This window comes from Dama dama, chromosome 3 (genome assembly GCF_033118175.1).
Source record: "Dama dama isolate Ldn47 chromosome 3, ASM3311817v1, whole genome shotgun sequence".
In the NCBI taxonomy this organism is placed as follows: domain Eukaryota; kingdom Metazoa; phylum Chordata; class Mammalia; order Artiodactyla; family Cervidae; genus Dama; species Dama dama.
Window position 1 is genome coordinate 69,002,692 of NC_083683.1, and position 20,390 is coordinate 69,023,081.

At 42.4% G+C, this 20,390-nt stretch overlaps 1 protein-coding gene across 1 annotated transcript in view; it reads left to right on the forward strand.

Annotated features, from left to right (window-relative positions):
* Positions 1-20,390, forward strand: part of LRIG3 (leucine rich repeats and immunoglobulin like domains 3) — a 51,558-nt gene that overhangs the window by 15,514 nt on the left and 15,654 nt on the right. Inside the window, exons 4-10 of the mRNA XM_061131073.1 lie at positions 14,686-14,817; positions 15,304-15,447; positions 16,465-16,608; positions 16,914-17,057; positions 17,497-17,640; positions 18,869-18,949; positions 19,969-20,040. Of these exons, the coding sequence (XP_060987056.1) occupies positions 14,686-14,817; positions 15,304-15,447; positions 16,465-16,608; positions 16,914-17,057; positions 17,497-17,640; positions 18,869-18,949; positions 19,969-20,040 (861 nt within the window). The remainder of the gene's footprint in view (positions 1-14,685; positions 14,818-15,303; positions 15,448-16,464; positions 16,609-16,913; positions 17,058-17,496; positions 17,641-18,868; positions 18,950-19,968; positions 20,041-20,390) is intronic.

Consider the following 20,390-nt stretch of genomic DNA (forward strand, 5'->3'; position numbering starts at 1 on the left):
ACAAAACAAACACATAAGCATCTTAATATGATAAGTTGTAATCTTTTATTAGATTTTAAAATGTTTATATGTTATTTTGCACACAAGAGAGTTAACTGTACACAGAGCCACATGTGTAATACTCTTGAGTTTATCCTCACTTTTAGTCATGAACTGATCCCCAGAATACACATTTGCTAGGTTTTTGAATTTCCATTTACAGTGGCTGTGTTTGAAACATAGATTTGTGATCATGTTGTGGCTCTTTAAACCCTTCAGGAATTTCCCATTGCTCTTAGGTCATGAGCAAAAATCCTTCTCAAGATAAGCAATGCTCTGCGTGATCTGAGTCTTCTTTTCCCATTGAGCCTTCTCTAGAATCATTCCTCACTCCAGGAATGTGCCAGCTTGTTCCTGCCTCAAATCGCTTTGCCTGGAATATTCACCCTCCCCCAGTGAGATTGCTAAGTTCACCTTCCACATTGTTATAGCTGCTCTGTTTATAGTGTCTACCTTGTTACATATTCAGTCTTTTTTTTCCATTGTATGTTTGCGATTCTTCCATATCCATTTCCCTCATCAGAGTGAAACCCTAGAAAAGCTGAGATCATGTCTTTCTTCATCCCCATTGCTACCCTGCTGTGGAGCTCAGCGCCTGGCATATGGTAAAGAGTCCATGTTTGTTGAATGAATGACTGAATCAGTTTCCCAGTCCAAATTAACATAGAGTTAATTGCAGAAGAAACTAGTCAGTTAACCTTTTTGTTCTTATCTCTCTGCACACACTTAAAATTGTTTTCATTAACAGAACTTTGTTCCAAAGTGACAACATTCTTAGATTTGACTTGGTGGCCCATTGGGCACCTTTCTTCAGTGGTGATTTTGGAGCCCATAAAATTGACCCCCTCGCCCTCAAGCTTGATTTTCCAGTATAGCTTGCTGCAAGAGCTCCTGTATTACCGGTGTTTATCCTGAACCTATACCATTTTCTCATCCTTTCCCTCAATTTCACGTTAGCCTTTTGTTGGCGGCTTTGAAGTATCAAATGCAGCTCCTGCCAGAGACCTCTCTCTGCTGAATGAGGCTTGTGCTGCCAAGACAGACAAAACAGTAGTCACAGCCGGTTGCTTTTCACGTTTGGGGAGGCAAGACTGAACATGTGTCTCTCCTGGCCTCATTACTTTGGCTCCTTCTCTTCCTTCTTTCACAATCTGTGCTGTCTTCCGTAGCCCAGAGGTTCAGGCTCTCCTTGTTGGTTAGAGAGACCAGAACCATGACACAGGGCTCTAACCAGCACCTCCCTTTCTCTCTCTCTGCAAGTTGCTTAAGTACTAAATTTAAAACATGAAAAAAGGGGCAGTTATAAATACTAGCACCTCCTTTCTAGCACTTCCAGGCAACTGCCTTGCTTCTCCTTCCATCTCCAGAAACCTTTAGCTGATAGAGTAGTCTCTAGAGTGAGGTTGAAGGCAGCGTAAAATATGAAGGTAATATTCACGGCAAGTACCATCTAGCACAGGATAAGCCTGGTATACATTCTTGGACTGTCAGGTTTACTATGGGTAAGCAGTTTTAAATGGTTTTATAACAAAACGAACATATAGAGTTAGCATCAAAATGAGCATAAGTTTTTTAGAAAAAATAAGGTGCTTTTGTGTTTCATCACTGACGGCCGTGACAAGGTATTGACCTGGGAGAGAGGGCAGTACTCTTTAAAGACAAATGCATGTTTACAGAATCAGGGCATTCGTCAGTCCACCATATAAATCCCTCTCTTCTTTTATTCTCCCCCTCTTCTCTATCTTGCTTTCACTTCATCACCATCCATATGTAAACATCAGTAAAAGGGTGAGGGAAATGCTTTGCTAGATTATACAATCGGTCAGAACCCGTGTCTTGTTAGTCTTGAGTGTTTGCATGCAATCCTTGTAACTTCGAATTAGAAGAGACATTTCTCCCTGTGGAGAGATCTCTGGAAGAGAGATTATCCAGCCTCCTCTTCAGCACTTTCAGGGACAAAAGCTCACTCCTTCGTGGGGAGCCATTCCGTGTGGAATAGTTTTAACTGTTGGGACTCTATTGGTTAAGCTGGGCTCTTTCTCTCAGTGGCTTCTGCCTCTTCTCCTGGTTCTGTGCACTGGGGAGAACAACTCCAGTCTATTTTCTGCATTCTAGCACTTACAAGGCTGAACTTATCAGGGCTGCCTAAATCCAGCACAAGTTCCAGTTCCCATTTTCTGGATGGCATGGGTCTGGACCAGTGCGGTCCAGGAGCACTTCTGTGATAACAGGAGCATGTGTGGTCCACCACGGCGTGGCCTCCATGCGTCTCTGTGCTGCCGCACATATGGAGATCGCACGTGTGAAATGCGGCTGACGTGACTGAGGAATGGCATTTTTAGTTTTATTTTAATTTAAAGAGCCACACGTGGCCCGTGGCTACTATGCTGGATAGTGTAGGTCTAGACTCTGGAAGTCTTCCCCTCACACTCATCCTCTAGTATGACGCTAAAACCCAGTGCTCGGAGCAAAATAACCGAGATGTGTCTAATGCAGACTACGGTGGACCGTGTCTCTTGACCAGAATATGGGATGTTAATGAAGTGTAAGATTGAATTAGCTTCTTAAGGACTGTGATGTATTGTTGGCGCATATTGAGTTGTGGTCAGCCAAGATCCCCAAGTCTATTGTCATTCTCCTAAGAACTGCCTCCAAGTAGGCCTTTATAAATGCTTGATTAAAAATTTGAAACACTGCCTTTCCCCAGCTTAATTTCTCTAGTTGCTTCTAGACCATCATTTTAGTCTGTTGAGTGGCTTGGGATCATGACACTTGCAGTCTTATTGTGTGTGAACTTGATTATTCACATCTCTATCTGTATTCATACAAACATGGACAGCAGACTTAGCAGCAGCCACTTAGCGTCTTCCCAAAAGGTCCGCGCCAGTCTGTGACTAAAGACTCAGCATGTGAGCTCGCTTGCCTATAGGATCATCACCACCACGTGTACATTCTCTTGTTCACAAGGACACGTTAAGTACTTTATTAAACCAAGACATTCTGTGATGTTCCTAGTCCATTGGTCTGTGAACCATATCAGAAAAAATAAAATGACTTTCATTTAGCCTGATGTGTTCATTCGGGATGAATCCTCTGTCTGATAGCTCTTTATCAATTTGACGTTCAGAATAATGATGCCTTGTTGTCCGGTTCATAGTATCATCTTAAGGTGAAATTTACATAGGCTAATATTTTTGCTAGAGTATCTAACTTGAATGATATTTTGCTAAAAAACATTACAGTAACTTTTATGAGGGAAGGTTTTATTTTGGTTTTTAGAGAAAAACTGGTTTTATTCAATGATCAGATGCCTATTGAAGACATCTTATAAGGTCTGGTGGGCTGAGCACTTTTGCTTCACTCTGCTCTAATCAAGAACCCCCTTAAAATGAAAATGAAGGACTAAAATGCACACAGACAGGAATGAAGACAAACAGGAGGGGAGACAGTCCAAACAAAAGATGCCACAACAATTTTTCAAGCAAGAGCATGAATTGTAAACAGCTTAGTGAGAGTGGATCCCAAAATAAACAAACACTTTCTTGCTGCAAAAATGCTTCTCCAGATGCTTCAGGAATTCAAAGCCGGTCAAGAAAGAGGTGCAGGATGGGACTGAAAATGGGGGATTGGTGAAATGGACCTCCAGATTTCCTCCTCCAGAACTTAAAGCCAAAATGATCGTCCTCTTTAAAGGAGCAGAAAACTGGAAGTTTACTTTCTAGAGAGTTGAAACAAACTTCCTGGGGATATGGGGCACAGGCCCCGCCTGGGGGCTAGGGGTGAGGGTTGAGGATAGCATCTTCTGCAATCAGGGAAGTTAAGTCCAGTCTGAATACCAGGGTGACAGTCCTCCTCTCAGCTTATGTTTCTGTCCACCTTTCTAGAGACTAGCCGTCAGGCTTATTACACCAGCCTTGAGGCTGGAGGGCTTGAGCGTCAGACAGATGTGTGTGGATCCATTGTGAAACAGACCCTGCTCAGCCAGCTTTTGGGGGCTGCTTTTCGCTAAATATGAGCAGATAGCCAGTGATCACTGACTTTTTTTTATTGTTATTAATTTTTATTCGTGTATAGTTGCTACAGGGCAGCAAAGTGAATCAGCTGTGTGTACACACATGTCCACTCCCTTCTGGATTTCCTTCCCATTTAGGTCCTCACAGAACACTGAGTAGCGTTCCCTGAGGTATACAGCAGGTTCTCATTCATTATCTACTTTATACATAGTAATAATTGATAGAATTTCTATAAACAGAGTCAGTCTGAAATACATGGGAAAAGGGAACCAGGGACAAGGAAACTTCTAAACAACCTGTATCTCTAGAAAGAAGAGAGAACATGTTATATCCACAAAACAAGAAAAGTATGGTAAATAATGATAAATATTTCAGAAAAGAAGAACGGGACTCTTAAAGTTAAATGTAATACAGGCTGAAACTGAAGAGGAAATGGAAATTATTTTTTAAAAAGTAAGTATAACAGACACTTTAAAAAGGTAATAGAAGTGTTGGAAGAAAGTTGAAAAACTCTCTTAAAAGAAGAACCAAAAGACAAAAAGATGGAAAACAGGAGAGCAAAAATAAGAAACTTAGAGGATCAACTAGGAAATCTATATAATTAGAATTCACAAAGAGACATCTGTGGAAATAGAAAAGAGGAAATTATCAAAGAGACAAAAAAATTTCCCAGAGCCGAAGAACACACACTTCTAACTTGAGAGACCGTACTGAGTGCCTGCAAATAAAATTTAAACAATGACATATACTGAGGGAATCTTACTGTACAATTTTAGAATATCACGATTGAGGAGAAGCTCTGAGAGGAGGAAAATTAAAAGGCAAAGCCGGTCACCTGTAAGGGTCAGCAGTGGTCCTCCCCGTGTGGACCTCACAGCATCAGTGCCACCTGGGAACTTGGTAGAAATGCAGATTCTCAGGTCACCCTTACAGAAACACGGGGTGTGGGGCTCAACACGCAGTACCTCAGCAGGCCTCCACCCCAGTTCTGACGCCTGTTGCCGTTTAAGAAACACGCTGTTGAGAAGCAGTGTTTCTTCTGCTCCCCAGACTTAACATCCTTGGGTGTTGTGACAGAGTAAAACAGTCTTCAGAATCCTAAGGAACGGGATTTCTCATCTCAACTCTGTCCACACCCAGCTGTCAATAAAGACATTACCAAGTATGCAAAAAGAAAATGTCTCTACACTTGATTTTTTTAGAAAGCTAGTGAAGGATATGTTCCAGGAAAATAAGAATAAACCAAGAAAGACTGGGCAGCCAGGCCGTGGGACTCCCACAGGAAAGAAGTCCCCTGCCAGAGTGAGACCAGGTTCTGTTAGAGGCTACGATTTTATAGAATGATTGTGTGAAGCCTCTGTAGCGAACCTGGTCATTTGCAGAATTTGTCCTCCCAATCCACAACTCCTTAGAGCTGGAAGAGGACTTTTCCTTCCATTTCCTCCCACTAACAGAAAATCAGTTCACACAGTATGGTAGATCAAGACACACAAGTGGGAACAGAATCAGAATCTCCTTGCTGGGGACCTGTGGTAGGAACTGCTGCTTCAAAGAGATTCTGCTTTTGGCAGGTTGATTGACGTGTGGAATCCCAGTGTATGTTTACTTTTTCTGGCTGGAAGCTGTAGTGGTGATACTGCTTTCTGATGTACATATGCATCTTGAACCACAGTTTAGGTGCATCCTTACTGGCCAATCTAAAGCTTGATCTAGAGTTTTAAGACTGATCAAGATTTATTTGGTCACTTCATGGTCTTAAACCCATTTATTTAATTCTGAGTTTTGAGAACCAAAAGATGAATCAGAGATTTTCTTCTATCACAAGTAAACCACAAACTTGTGGGAAGACTTAAACTCACAGATTAGTCACAGCAGTGGTCTGACCTGTGAAAGTGACTGTGGAAGACTCTGCCTCAAAAGAGAGGTAGGGAAAAAAAATTGTGATTTATTAGAGTTAATTTTTGTTGTATATAATTCAGTTATTTCAAATTCAAACAGTTGTTCAGTAGGTGTCTTGTTTAGGATCCTGTTGTCTTCTAGGACCTTGTCCTTAAACTTTGTTTACATGAAAGGACTGAAATGAATGTATATTTGGGGGCTCAGAAAAAGGGTTGTTTTGTGTGTGGCACAAGGGCGTTTTCTGCCTATACTTCTTTTTTCATGCTTGTAAAAGTGAAAGTGTTAGTTGCTTAGTCTTGTCCAACTCTTGTGACCCCATGAACTACAGCCCGCCAGGCTCCTCTGTCCATGGAATTCTCCAGGCAAGAATACTGGAGTGGGTTGCCATTTCCTCTTCCAGGGGATCTTCCCCACCCAGGGACTGAACCCGGATCTCCTGCATTGCAGGCGGATTCTTTGCCATTGGAGCCACCTGGGCCCTGATTATTGGAGGATCTCAGTATTAAAACTTTGTGGGCATCTTTATCATGTTCTTGATCCCAAAGATAATTATATTTTTCTGTTGAACTGGCTTTTAGCTGAAAGAATGGATTCTGTGCTCCTTACAGACCACTAATGCTTCATCAGGAATCTGTCTCCTTGCAGAAGCTTCCTCAGTTGGCTTTATCCTTTGATGCTACAGGACCCAGTGGACCAGTCTAAACATGTGTTCTTTTAATGAAACTTCTTAATTATCTTTTTAGAAAAAAGATGAGCAGAGACAGTTTATTTTTATCTGCACGGGAGAGGTTCTTTCTTGCCAAGTCTCTTTGCTAAAAGAAGCCTAATACTACGGGGTTAGTTATTCCAGCCAAGGTAGTTTTCAAGGAAGCTTTCTTTTTTTTCTTTTTTTTGTGGGGATGGGGAGAGAAGGGAGGTTATTTTTGGAAATACAAATGATCTTTAATGTATTTGCAAATGTAATGTTTTCTTTTACAACTTGTAATACCTTTACAAATGGTGGTAAACTGGTGACTTACATATAACAATCAGCATTTCCTTGGGGCCTGGCCGATTGTCCCAGTTCGTGCAGTTAATGTGCTTGCTTCCTGGTTGTATGGAATGACCATGGACTCAGCAATTTGTTGGCTGCAGTAACTGAACTGGACTTCGTGGATGTGGTCAAGTAATGTATTCTAAGAACAGAGGGCATTGCAGCATGTTAAAAAAAAAAAAAAAATGGTTTCAGATTAAATTTCACTGCACATACCCTCTCTAAAAGGAAAATGCCACATGTGCATACCTTCTCTAAACAGCCAAGCTTGCATGACTTTACACAACAAACTGCAGAACCTTCAGCTGCCTTTATGTTGTCCAGCAGGCAGGAGACAGTTGAGACCATTGACAGTTATCTCTTATTCACCAAGAAGCTACAGTTTAATTGGTTTCAGGAATTCTAGTGTGATAAAACTTGATATTCTGGTTCCTCACAAAGAATCTTCCACTCTGGGACTCTCCTCTCCAACTTTGGAAATAAACTAACACAGCTTATATCCACTTAGGACTGCAAAAGGGCTTCCTAGGTGGCTCAATGCTAAAGAATCGCCTGTCAACACGGGAGGTGCAGGTTCAATCCCTGGGTTGGGAAGATCCCCTGGAGAAGGAAATGGTAACCCCCTCCAGTATTCTTGCCTGGAGAAGCCCATGGACAGAGGAGCCTGGTGGGCTCCAATCCATGGAGTCTCAGAAGAGTCAGACACAACTGAGTGACGAACACTTCTCACACCTTTTCATTCTTTGCAGGGTTCAGGGTATGAGAACAAAGGGACACATTTCTCACACGTGAGAATTACACATTTTGCCATGTTCCTAGGGCTTACAGACATGGAAATGCCAGAACTGGGCTATTCTGGTCAGCAGCATCTCACATCTGAGCAAGAGGGGGCCCTACTCTGCTTTCAGGGGGGACCCCCTGAGGACTCTCGTATACACGGACAACTCACAGGGGCAGCGAGTCACGTGGAGGGCACTGGGTCCCAGTGTCCAGAGGCTGCAGAGCGAAACCTGAGCCCCTGTGCAGGGGCAGGAGAAGGCACAGCCTGGGCCCTGCAAACCAGAGGAAGAACGGGGCTTCAGTTCAGTTCAGTCGCTCCGTCGTGTGTCCAACTCTTTGTGACCCCATGAATCGCAGCACGCCAGGCCTCCCTGTCCATCACCAACTCCTAGAGTTTACCCATACTCATGTCCATCGAGTCGGTGATGCCATCCAGCCATCGTCTATCCCCCACAAAGTGGGTCTCCCCCGGCAGACCATCGCTGTTCCCCAGCATCCCTCCTCAGTCGGCACCTCCTCCTGCCTCTCCCCAGCCCCGTCTGACGTTGTCAGCCTCCATCTGAGACCCCCTGTCCTCCGCCCTCCACGTGAGTGACCTGAGATAAAGGCCGGGTGGCTAGCGTGTTTTACGGGGTCCCACTTGACCTCCTCTCACCTCCCGGCTCCTCACTCCTGTGCTTCTTGTTTCTCCCGTCTCAACTCAGGACCTCCCACCGTCACGGCTTTCTCCCGTTTCTTTAAGGGGAAAAGCTTTGCCTTGCGCTCACTTCCTTGTTTAGTATTCCCTTTTGTTTACATTTTATTTTAAATGAGTTTTTATTGGCGTAGACTCGCCTTGCAGTGTTGAGTTGGTTTCAGCCGTACGCACACATGTAGTCCGTCCCGTTGGGATGCCCTTCCCATTTAGGTGACCACGGAGCGTTGAGTAGGGTTCCCTGCGCTGTGCAGTAGATGATCATGAGTCATCCGTTTGATCCCTAGGACTGGAAATATGTCAGCCCAGTCTCCCAGTTGGTCCACCTCCCCTTTGGTATCCATGTTCGTTCACTGTGTCTGTGACTGTTTTTGTTTTGCAAATAAAATCATCTATACCATTTTGCTAGAGTCCGCCTCCATGCATTAATATCCAATATTTATTTTTCCCTTTCTGACTTATTTCACTCTGTCGACAGTCTCTAGGTCCCTTGCTTCTGCTCAGAACACTAGCCTCCCCTTTGCCAGGGGCCGTTTGCTGGTGCCCACCCCCTCCCACCGCTTTTTAGGAGTCTGTCCTTTCGTCGTCACGTGTCCCGTGGTGGCGGCTTCCTCTTGCCTGCCTGGTCCCCCGACTAGAAGTCAGTGCTGTGAGGTCAGGGATGACATCCATCTTGTTCTCTGTCAGGTCATCGGCACACTCAGAGCAAACACCACCATATAAAAATGGTGAGTTGGGTTTGGTTTTGCTTAAAGGTATTTGGCAAAGTAGGCCAAAAAATGAAATTAGCGACAGAGTGAACCCATTTTTGTTGGACCTGAGAAGCCAAGGCTGGAATACCTAGGCCCCCTGTTTTTCCCCTGGCCTCTGAGCAGCTTAAGGCCACCATCTGCATTCCAACTGACCCGGCCCCCAAGTCTGTATTTGTCCACAAGAGACTGATTATACTTGACCTCAGCAATGATGTGACCAAGGAACGCCTTGTACTCTCAACAAGCATAAATAACCAAAATATTCGTGGTCCTTAAGATGGATTTGCACAAGGCTGAGATGCCTTCCATTGCTAAGAGTGCAGATTTTTGAACAATGGAAGGATGGCATTTCCACATTAACTTAAGTAATGGAAAAAGATACACAGTTTTGTTATCTGTTAAAAGATTGCACATCTTCTGCCAAAAATATTACTTAGCTGCAGTGCTTTTAATGTGTTCATCAATTTTGGCATTTATCCGTATTTGGAGAAAAATTAAAACTGGACTTGAATTGAATCTTTGTCTCCTAGAAGTGGTTATTTGTGACCCCACTCTGTTATGAAATATATTTATTTTGAGGGGTTTAAGTGATTTAAAAGATTTTTTAAACTAATTTTTTTAAATGTAGTTGTCTTTTTAAAAAACCCTTCTTGTTTGATAGAGAACAAGTTTGTTTTTTTAAACTGGTACATATCAGGTGGTTATTTGCCAGTTAATCTGAGAGCTAATATGAAACTGGTATTTGGATTTAATTCAGTTCCATGAGAACAGAGTTAAAATTTTGTGATACAGGGCCCATTATCCTGGCAGTTGTGAGGGATTTTTGTGCTGGGACGCAGGGCTGACAAAGAGTCACTGTACAGGCTCCATTTATAACTGAACACTTTCACACTGCAATTTAGGAGGTGTGCAGCTCAGGAAATTGTCGGCTTTGGCCGGAGCACACTTTAACTGCAAGGAAAATTTTATTCGTCACTCAAGTAATTGGCAGTTTTAATACCTTGTTCATAATTACCTTATAAACAAACGAATGCACAAACCAAAGATTGTGTGGCCTGTTATCTACCTTGCAGCCTTCTTTGAGCAACGTGGTGATAGACACCTGTGGGTCTCCCTCACCCTCCCGCCAATTACTAGCTTGCTCCATTTATTGCGAACCTGTGGCTATTTCTTCTTGTTGTTAAATAGAAGCGTAGCTCTGCTAGTCAGCCCCACACAACCTGGGGACCAAAACCAGATGCAGAGTTTGATGGGAGGCAGTGCCTACAGACCAGACAGGGAGGGAAGGAGATGAGGGGGGGTGCTTCAGGGTTACTCTGCTGTTTGGTGGAGGGGACATCCTGGTAATGCAAACATTTGGGCTAAATGCATTGAAGAGAACATTTTTGTCCCCCGAAATGTGGTTTTTTTTTTTTTTAAACCCACACACCCTGACCCTACGGCCTTGTGGCTTGTCTGTTGGACTGAATCCATCTCCGGAACGTGGAAACTGACTAATTGTCTCACTTGCCTTACCCTGTACCTCACAGCTAGATCAAGGGGTTTACATGATGATGAATCCAGATGCGGGAAATGGTCAGAATCAGAGGTCGTGGCTGACTTAACTCTAAACAAAGTCTGTTAAGACTTTATGGGAATCTCAGGAGCTTGATAATTGTAACTTATCCATGGGACTGCTAATCCCCCCGCCTTTTGCTGAACCTTACTATTTTCACAGAGTTTAGCTATTAGGGTATAAATCACCCATGCCTGTTGCCTTATGTAGGATTACTTTAAAAATGGTGTTAGATTTTCAGATGACTTGGGTTAAAAAAGACAATTCCCTGACAGTCCTTAGAGGTAACACATGGAGGTTTTTCAACAGTGTTTTGGGAGTTGTGTTAGTTCTTTGTTATTGGAACCGATTTAAAATGTATGGCCTGTTTTCTCCCCTTACCGGGCAAAGCAGCACCTTGCATTTGCAGGGATTTGGGAAGCTGGCCTTCTGCTCTGTTCGTTGCCAAATATACGCAGACTCCTGGGTTCCTCTTAATCCACCTGGGGTGAGACCCCGTTTTTAGGGCCTCCTTCGTGTTGGCATTGGAGAAGGAAGTGGCAGCCCGCTCCAGTGTTCTTGCCTGGAGAATCCCATGGACAGAGGAGGCTGGCAGGCTACAGTCCATGGGGCCACAAAGAGTCGGACAGGACTGAGTGGGTGGGCACTCAGTGTTGGCATGACGATGGCTCAGTGAGCTGGTGTGCATCCCCGGAGGAGTTTGGAATCAGTAGTTCAGCATGTTTGCAAGCGTGAGAAGTTGCAGGCCCTTCTGGAGGTGCATCTTTATGTAAGCACTCTCATACCAAAATATGTTTGTACTCAATGAAACAGCCGTTAGGGAGTGCTTTCGGGACCAATAGGGAATTACTCTGTGAGATGGGAGAGCTTAGACTTCTTAGGTTAAAAGCTATAGTTTCCTAATTTAAACACCAGAGAGATGTTATGATTAGATGGCATAATATATGAAAAATGTCTAGCATAGGTCTTGGCTTTTAATATGTGCTCAGTGTTACTAGATTACTTATATATTCTAAAACGGGATTCCCATCCTGCCTGCCAACACAGAAGATGTAAGAGACACAGGTTCGATCCCTGGGTTGGGAAGATCCCCTGGAGGGGAGGGCATGGCACCCCACTCCAGTACTCTTGCCTGGACAGTCCCATGGACAGAGGAGCCTGGTGGGCTGCAGTCCATTGGGTCTCACAGAGTCGGACAGGACTGAAGCGACTTAGCACGCACACGTGCACATTCCAAAACTGAGGGGTAGAGACACAGTTTCAAAGGCGCTCACAGTGTGGCAGAGACCAACAGCATAAAAAGAGGTGTGCCAGATGCAGCAGAGGATTTTCTGGAAATCCATGAGAGGTGCTCCTGTGGTGAGAGGCACATGAATCGTAATAATGCAAAAGAACTTAACAACTTACAGACCCAGAAATGCTTTAATGCATCTTTTGTTACCTGAACATTATTGAATGGAGTGTTTCAGTATTAACAAATCTCTGGCCACGGGCGTTAGTATTTGCAAAAATCCTCTGGTCAGAAATATATTAATGAACTCAAAGCACGTACGACTGTGGTTATTGGTAACAAAGATACACATACAATCTCATTTCTAAATTTTCCTCTTAAGTGAGTTTTACCTAAGACTGTGTCTGGAGATACGCAGATGACACCACCCTTATGGCAGATACAAAGAGGAACTAAAAAGCCTCTTGATGAAAGTGAAAGAGGAGAGTGAAAAAGCTGGCGTAAAACTCAGCATTCAGAAAACTAAAGATCATGGCATCCAGTCCCATCAATTCATGGCAAATACGTGGGAAAACAATGGAAACAGTGAGAAACTTTATTTTGGGGGGCTCCAAAATCACTGCAGATGGTGACTACAGCCTGAAATTAAAAGATGCTTGCTTCTTGGAAGAAAAGCCGTGACCAATCTAGACAGCATATTAAAAACTAGAGACATTGCTTTGCCAACAAAGGTCCATCTAGTCACATCTGTAGTTTTTCCAGTGGTCACGTATGGATGTGAGAAATGGACTATAAAGAAAGCTGAGCACCGAAGAATTGATGCTTTTGAACTGTGGTGTTGGAGAAGACTCTTGAGAGTCCCTTGGACTGCATGGGGGATCCAACCAGTCCATCCTAAAGGAAAGCAGTCCTGAGTATTCATTAGAAGGACTGATGCTGAAGCTGAAATTCCAATACTTTGACCACCTGATGCAAAGAACTGACTCATTTGAAAAGACACTGATGCTGGGAAAGATTAAAGGCAGGAGGAGAAGGGGACCACAGAGGATGAGATGGTTGAATGGCATCACTGACTCAATGGACATGAGTTTGAGTAAACTCTGGGAGTTGGTGATGGACAGGAAAGCCTGGCATGCTGCAGTCCATGGGGTCGCAAAGAGTCAGACACGACTGAGCGACTGAACTGAACTGAATGTCTAGAAATGGCAGCACGTGACTTATATAACATACAAAGTTCCACTTAGAGCCTTCAGATTGTTTCATTGTCCTTCGGCTGTGAAGAAAAGACCTTTCTTTTTAGGTACACTCTGCCGTCATCCAAGCCTCTCTCCCTTGACATTTTACTTTCTCTTGTCTGCTGCTGCTGCTACTGCTAAGTCACTTTAGTCGTGTCTGACTCTGTGCAACCCCGTAGACGGCAGCCCACCAGGCTCTGCCATCCCTGGGATTCTCCAGGCAAGAACACTGGAGTGGGCTGCCATTTCCTTCTCCAGTGCATGAAAGTGAAAAGTGAAAGTGACGCCGCTCAGTCGTGTCTGACTCTTCACGACCCCATGGACTGCGGCCTACCAGGCTCCTCGGTCCATGGGCTTTTCCAGGCAAGAGCACTGGAGTGGGGTGCCATTGCCTTCTCCGTTCTCTTGCCTGGTAGATGATCTAAGAAGCCCAAGCTGGCTGGTCTGACATGACAGTTAAGATGGTTTTTGCACACCAGTTTGGTTCCTGTTTTCTAGCAAGCTTGTCATTCAGTGTTGAATCTCCCCTTTGAAAACTGTTGCATTGATGACCTTTTAATAGCTTTGACTTGGCCTCTGGCTTGTTTATGTTTGTTTTTTCATTTGTGGTCTAGGGTAGTGATCTTCAGTAGAACTTTCCACGATAGTGGGGATGTTCTGTGTGTGCACTGATCCGTTTGACAGACACCAGGCTAATGTGGCTGTTCAGGACCTGACATGTGGCTGCTGTGACTAAGGAACTGAACTTGAACATTTAATTTTAATTTAAATGTGAAGAGCTGTAGAAGCTATGTGGCTCCCATGATCTGGTGTTTAAGACTTTTTTAAAGTCTCAAGCTTTTTTAAAATCTCCTTGTTCCCAGAGATTGTTTAGACTGGCATGCTCTTAACTAATAACTTTTGTAATATTCAAAGCCTTGGAGTATATCCACTGGTTTTGAAGAATACAGCAATGCTTTGAAACTTGCTCTTTCTTAGAGAAAAAGAGAGTTGTCCATGATGGCTTTTAAAAAGCCCAGTCTAATGAGTATTTTAAGCTCATTTGCACCTACAGTATGTATACTTTCCAAGAGAAGAAGCAGAGATGGATTAGTAGGGAACTAACAGACCAGTGTCCAGAAGGCCAGCTTCCTGCTGGTCATTTCATAAAATGATAAGGAAGAAAGACCATTAACAAAGTCACAGAAAGAAAAAAAATCAGTTTAAATGCATTCCATTTAGATAACCACAGCTGTTAAACACACCAGATTTATATAGGAATGTTTTTCATATTTCTAACTTTATGATCTGTTATTTAGCGAAACATTGAAGTGACTAAAGAGTTGCTGTGTTAAAAGTGCTCTTTAGAGCAATCAGTTTTCCATATTTGTGAAGAACAAGTTAGAAATAGTATTTTTCACCTTTCAGATTGTTGTACCATTCATCCTGTTATCTGTGCCATTCTTTAAATCCAGAGCTGGAAACAAAATTGTGGAAATATTACCTGAACATCTGAGGCAGTTTCAATCCCTTGAAACTTTGGACCTGAGTGGCAATAATATTTCAGAACTTAAAACTGCACTTCCACCCCTACAACTCAAGTATCTGTAAGTCCAGTTGTTTTTAACAAAATTTTCACCTGTGATGAAAATATTGTGCTATATTAAAAAAGAAACAACTTTTATGATAGAGACCAGAATGCTAACTTTTTTTTAAACCTCTGTCTTCATTTAATTCTTACACTTTTGGATTGCAAAACAATGAGATCTCCTTTGACTACTATAGAGGAACCAAGTGCTTCTTTAAAAAATTAATCAAAAGTAAGCCACTGGTGTGTTTTATTAATAAATGAATTTCACAAAAATTAGATAAGCGTTTCTAACAGATGCTTGTAATCTTCAAATGTTTTAGTCACTCTTTCCCTAGAAATATGTGAATCATAGTTGACATTGGCCTTCAGGGACCTAAAGAGTTAATTATATTAATGTCCATTGTAACAAATAATGGCTCAGCCCTCTGAACAAGTGTTTCTGCACAGAGAACGCATGCACTTTAACTTCCCAAAGAGAAACTCAGCTTCAGACTTTCTACAGGTATATCAACAGCAACCGAGTCACATCCATGGAACCTGGGTATTTTGACAATTTGTCCCACACACTCCTGGTATTGAAGCTGAACAGGAACCGTATCTCAGCTCTTCCACCCAAGATGTTTAAACTGCCCCAACTGCAACACCTGTAAGTAAAATGTTCTCTTAGATATGGCGTCCTCTAAACCCTTGGCATGGTCCCCCTAAAATCCACCACGTGGCAGAAGGAGTTTAGCAGCAAGGAGGTAGCTCCCTTTCCTCCCAGAGCTGGAGATGCAGAATCTGAATCAGAAAGAGCCTTAGAAGTCACCCAGCGTAGTCTTCTGCATGAGAAGCAGGTTGGGTGTTCCCAAGAGCGGAGAGTGTGGTCATCAAACAACCTCCATACAAAGACATCATGATGGCACGGAAGATGTGACTCTCCATGGAGCTGCAGAGGGCGAGGATACTGCCAGCGACTGACTGCAGGGGCCCTGGCAGCTTAAGGAGCTACAAAGAACTGTCTCATTAATAACGGTGGCGCCCTCTCTGAACAGGCTCCTACCATATAGTGGTTTTCAGCCTTGGCTGCATATTATAGACACTTGTGGAGCTTTTAAACATCCCAGTGCCCAGGCCACACCCTACACCAATTACATTAGAACCTCTGGGAGTAGGATCCCGGCTTCAATAATTTTTTAAAACTCCCCAGGTAATTCCAGGGTGCCAACAAGATTAAGAATGACTGCCTCCAAGAGAAAGCATTAAACACAGGGCAAATCGTGACAGAGGGGAATCAACTTTTGTAAGCAGTTGGACAGGATGAGCTTGACAGTCCTGCTCCTGAATAGACCTCATGTTTTAACATGATATTCAGTACTCCCATTCTGGATAACTTTAAAAACCAATATTAACATGTTTAGTTCTACACTGAATGGACAACAGTTTAGAAACTCTAGTGCAGTCTGGTGTCCGTGTTTTATCGCTCTGAAAATGCATCCCATGTGTCAGAAGGAAATTTGTTCACTGCTAATAAATCAAAATTCTTCTCAATAAAAATGTTCAGAAATTTAAAATAGCCTCTGTAATTTAATGCAGGCTAGTTTAACTGTATTGTCGTAATGTCACATTTTATTACTGCCTCCAGAATTTGTCATATAAGCTAACTGTTTAACATCCAACGCAGTGAACTCAACCGAAACAAGATTAAAAACGTAGATGGACTCACTTTCCAAGGACTTGGTGCTCTGAAGTCTCTGAAAATGCAAAGAAATGGAGTGACAAGACTCATGGATGGAGCTTTCTGGGGGCTGAGCAGCATGGAAATCTTGTAAGTGTGGGTGGTCAGTTCCTGCTCAGGCAGTGTGATCCTGAAATGCTCTGTAAGCATTCAGCAGCTTTTCTTTGAAACCCTGTGTTACAGCCTCATCATTGGTAATCTTATCATTTAATATTTAGTTTTGTTTCAGCTGTTGTGACTGGGAATGTAGAAGCGTAGTATTTTCTGGTGATATCTCTGTATAACAAAAGCTACACACCTCAGTAGGCATATCTAATAGGTCGTAATCGTGTCCCCTTTGAAGAGTCTCAATAATAAACTTAGGATCCTGCTTTTGACTCTTGTTGTCAATGTAGGCAGCTGGACCATAACAACCTAACAGAGATTACCAAAGGCTGGCTTTATGGCTTGCTGATGCTGCAGGAACTTCATCTCAGTCAGAATGCCATCAACAGGATCAGCCCTGATGCCTGGGAGTTCTGCCAGAAACTCAGTGAGCTGTGAGTAGCCTGCTATTCTCCTCAGGTTTGAGAGCAGGAATCATGCCAAAGCATGAGCTTCTTACCAGTGATCTGTGAAATTTTCATAACAGAGTTTCCAAGGTGACAGCTTTTTTCTTTTTTTTTCACATGCAACCTAGGCATAGTTTTTTTGTGAGAAGTTGAAGCTAGCTTCAACATCAGCAACTGCTGTTTCAATTCCGTGGCACAGGGGCTAAAGCAATGGTGGTGATTTTCAAATAAAAAGATTTTAATTACTAGGATTAGGAATAATGTTTACCTTGGTATTATTAAGAAGGAGGAGTTTTAAAATAAGGATTATTGTGGTAATATATATTACCTGTTTTTGTCTTGTTTTTTCTCCTACAAATCACTGCTTTGAATTAGAAAATAAAAGCTATTGTTGGTTTTTTTGTTGTTGTTCGTTTTCTCTTTACAGGGACCTAACGTACAATCACTTATCGAGGTTGGATGATTCAAGCTTCCTGGGCCTAAGCTTGCTAAATACATTGCACATTGGGAATAACAGAGTCAGCTACATTGCTGATTGTGCCTTCCGGGGGCTTTCCAGCTTGAAGACTTTGTAAGTTACACATTTTGCAGGTTACACATTTTGCTCTCTGTGCATGAAGCTAATTGGTTCCTAAGCATAACCTACTTTTCTCCAAGCAGATTTCCTTTGTTGTGAAGGAAATGTGTACAGCCTCAGAAGAAGTGTCTTAATTTTTCCCAGATCAGTTTGATTAAAATCAGTCCATTTCATCCATATGTGCTTCTTAGAGGGATTAGAAGGAACCGTGATCAGATTGGTGAGGTCATTACAGTTAGCCTTCTCAGGATCTCCGGGAAGTTGGTAACTGCTCAAGAGGCAAACAGTTTTAAATCCGCTCATTTTTTGTTCGTAAAAATGCAGATTAAAAATTACCCAGAGCAGGAAAGATATATAAAGGGCAGCAAAGGAAGATGCCTGTTGGTGAGACCAGTTCTATCCAGACTTGATCTCTGTCCCAAGAGAAGGAAGAGGGGGTGGGATTAATTGACCTTTGGAAAAGCTCTCAAATATTCATTTGAATGTTGTGCAACGGGCTCTGAATTTTTGCACTGTCAGAAACTTTTGCTCTGTACACTATTTGAAGCATTACATAATTGAAAAGTATGTTGTATGCCTTGGCACCCTGCTCCTTGTGTGGTTGGAACGGTGGTTTTAAAGTTCACCGTACTTTTCAGGCTATTCAAGTCTTTCAGAATTTAGTCATCTTGATAGAGGAGCTCATAGGACCAGAGTCAGCTATCCTAATTTCAGGCAAAAGTGTAAAATGTTGTTGAGGGAGGAGGTAAGAAGTACGTTGAGGGGAGAAAGAGTTTTCTATTGTTTTGAAAGGGGCAGAGATGATATGGGGAGTTATGAGGGATTTATTAGAAATTACATGATCTTAGCTTTCTGAGCATATCTCTGATAGAGGATGCTTCCTGGTGGCACAGTGGTTTAGAACCCGCCTAGGAATGCAGGAGACACTGGTTTGATCCGTGGTCCGGTCGGGTTTCACATGCCACAGAGCAGCTAAGCCTGTGAGCCACAACCACTGAGCCCATGCTTGAGAGCCCGAGGACCACAAGTGCTGAAGCCCACACACCCTGGAGAAAGCCCAGACACAGCAGTGAAGACCTGGCCCGTGCAACTGTAAATAATTAATTACATAAATAAAAACCCATCTCCTCTGGGCCACTTTGATTAAAAAAGAAAAAGAAAAAAGCCTGTATCTTTTGTTACATATCTGGTACCAGTTTCAGTATCTTTCCTTTTTAACTAGAGATCTGAAGAATAATGAAATTTCCTGGACCATTGAGGACATGAATGGTGCTTTCTCTGGGCTTGACAAACTGAGGCGCCTGTGAGTATCGTTTGCTTCATAATCTGTGTCACTCTTTGACGCAAATATGTTGTTTTTTGTTTTTGGCCATGCTGCATGGCTTGAGATCTTAGTTCTCCAACCAGGAGAACTAAGGGGTGACAGCATTTGAAGCCCTGAGTCCAACGACTGGACCACCAGCGTGTTCCCTGAACATTTTATCTTAATCTAACTCAATTCCACACACAAACTGACATCTTTAAAGAGTTGTGAAAAGAGGTGCTTAATCTGGTTGCTACCTTTTATCATTTTCCCAGATGACTACTGCTATACAGGAAGTGTATTAATTAGGTTTTCTTCCTTGGTTATGGTGCTTTTACCCTACAACTGGGTCATTGCAGCTGATTTTAATATCTAGATAAAAATTTTCAGTTGTCTCAAGAGCTTAGACTCTGGGGATTACTGTTGTGTAAAGGTTAGTGCACTTACTAAGTTCAACATTTGAAATGTCACAGAAATGTTTAAATGAAATGATCCAGTGACCAGTGATCATTGGTGGTTTATCAGTGGATTCCAAGCAGCACAGGATAAAAACATTGTTTCTATTTGGCCACAAAATGGCCTTGCAGATGGCCAAATTCTGTATTTTAAATGAGTAACTTTCAAATTGACATCCATTTAGTTCTAAACTTCTGTGAGTGATGAAGGTATCCATGGAGTGGGTGGGTAAGGAGACAGTCTCCACTGTTACCTGCTTTATTTATGAGTGTTTTGAGACATTTTACTTGGAATAAGTTTCTGCCTCTTTGAAAATAATCACTGCTTTACTTTACCCATCAGAGTAACTTTTGAATACCTGTTTTTGCTGGGTTCTCTGTCAGATGCTTTGCAACCATGCTGAACTGAAATCTGTGTCATGGATATGTTTTTTAAGGATGTATTGTTTAATTGAAAAGGGAATATTCACAAATGGTTTAAAAAGCAGTTCTTTTCATGACAATTGCACTCCAAAATGGCTTTTTACTAACTGTTCTATTGTAACTTTTTTTTTTTTTTTAAAGAATACTCCAGGGAAACCGGATTCGATCCATTACAAAGAAAGCCTTCACTGGTTTGGATGCGTTAGAACACCTGTGAGTAGCAGTTTAGTTACCTTAGAGGCAGTCTGCGGTGGTTATCCCCTTATTTGTCATGAAGATAACACAAGCGAGAATGTAATTTTGTTGGTACTGTCTCATATAAAATGTGCACATCTATCCGCCCTTTGTCTGTCTATGTACCTACTTGTCTGTTTATACCTGTATGGAAGTGTAAGTGCACACATACATGTTTCTTTTGCATTTAAAGGTGTTTCTTTCCATCATTTTGGGGTTTCCTTTAGCTATGTTTCTCAAGCAGTGGCATATTTAAATTTTTTTAAAAAACTACTATTTCTTATGTACCCACTGCACATCAAGCATTATGTCAGGTATTTATTTATATT